General features: G+C 34.1%; 1 protein-coding gene across 1 annotated transcript; it reads right to left on the bottom strand.

Annotated features, from left to right (window-relative positions):
* Positions 1 to 27: 27 nt before the first annotated feature.
* LOC116346734 lies at positions 28 to 1,197 on the bottom strand (the record flags this gene model as incomplete). The annotated part of the gene is made up of 1 exon (XM_031776935.1): positions 28 to 1,197. A coding segment is annotated over one exon (1,170 nt), but the record flags the coding sequence as incomplete, so codon positions are not given.
* Between the last annotated feature and the right edge of the window lie 60 nt (positions 1,198 to 1,257).

The raw sequence follows: 1,257 nt of genomic DNA, 5'->3' as shown, positions 1-1,257 counted from the left end.
GCATCTGAAAATCCGTGTAATTCAAACTGAGCTCCAGCTTTATATTCGATCCATCGTTTCAAACGATACTGCAATAAAATTGGTATTTCTTCTTTGTAACTTTCCCATTCTGCCGCAATTTCTTTTGGAATCTCACTATCCCAATCCAGATTCGCAACCCATAATTTTTGCATTAATATTTTACATAATACTGTAAATGGTGCTAATAAACCCAATGGATCATACATTTTTGTTATTTCTGATAAAACGATTCTTTTTGTTACTGTTTTTACATCCTTAAATGGATTCATTTTGAAACCGAATTCATCCTTTAAGTTAAACCATCTTAAGCCCAAAGTTGAAATTGAAGCTTCTCCATCTGTTTGAGCACCTTCTCGTTGATCCAAAGGAATTGCGTTTATTAAATCCATATTATTTGAACTCCATTTTCTTAATGGTAAACCAGCTTCTGCAAGAATTTGCGTTACATCTTTTTGCAAACGAATTGCTTGATCCAAGGTTTCACAACAGCTCATACAGTCATCCATATAAAAATCTCTCTGAATAATCTGAGCCGCTTCTGGCAATTTGTCCTGCCATTGTTTTCCAATAGCTATAAGTGTATTTACTGCAACAAAAGGTGCTGAACTTGTTCCATAAGTCACAGTCGTTAATTTATATTCTTTTATATTTTCACTTTTGTTTTTTCTCCATAAAATTCTTTGATAGTTTTGTTGTTCCTCTGCAACCAAAATTTGACGATACATTTTTGCTACATCCGCAGTGAAAGCGATTTCATACGAACGAAATCTCAACATTATGTTATATAATTCATCTTGAATTCTTGGACCCGCCATCATACAATCATTTAACGACAATCCCGAAGACGTTTTCCTGCTGGCATCAAACACCACTCTTAGTTTAGTTGTTGTACTATCCTTGAACACTGCATGATGTGGCAGATAATAACCACTTTGAATGTCCGAATCTTCACATTCCACCATATGACCCATATTAATATATTCATTGATGAACTCATCATACATTTGTTTTAACTTTGCATCTCTTTCGAGACGCCGTTCCTGATGCAATAATTGTGCTAAAGCATTTCTTCGTGAATTACCCAAATCTTCAATATTATCACGAAATGGTAAAGTAACCACATAACGACCATCTTCATTTCGCCGTGTATTATTGTCATAATGCTCAATACTATAACTATCTTCCACACAGAGAAAATTTACACGAATACACTTACAGATTCTGTATAATTTTTGA

The sequence above is a fragment of the Contarinia nasturtii genome, unplaced genomic scaffold (assembly GCF_009176525.2).
Source record: "Contarinia nasturtii isolate CC-2019 unplaced genomic scaffold, AAFC_CNas_1.1 Cnas_scaffold_1662, whole genome shotgun sequence".
Classification (NCBI taxonomy): domain Eukaryota; kingdom Metazoa; phylum Arthropoda; class Insecta; order Diptera; family Cecidomyiidae; genus Contarinia; species Contarinia nasturtii.
This window is presented reverse-complemented; position numbering and strand designations above follow the sequence as displayed.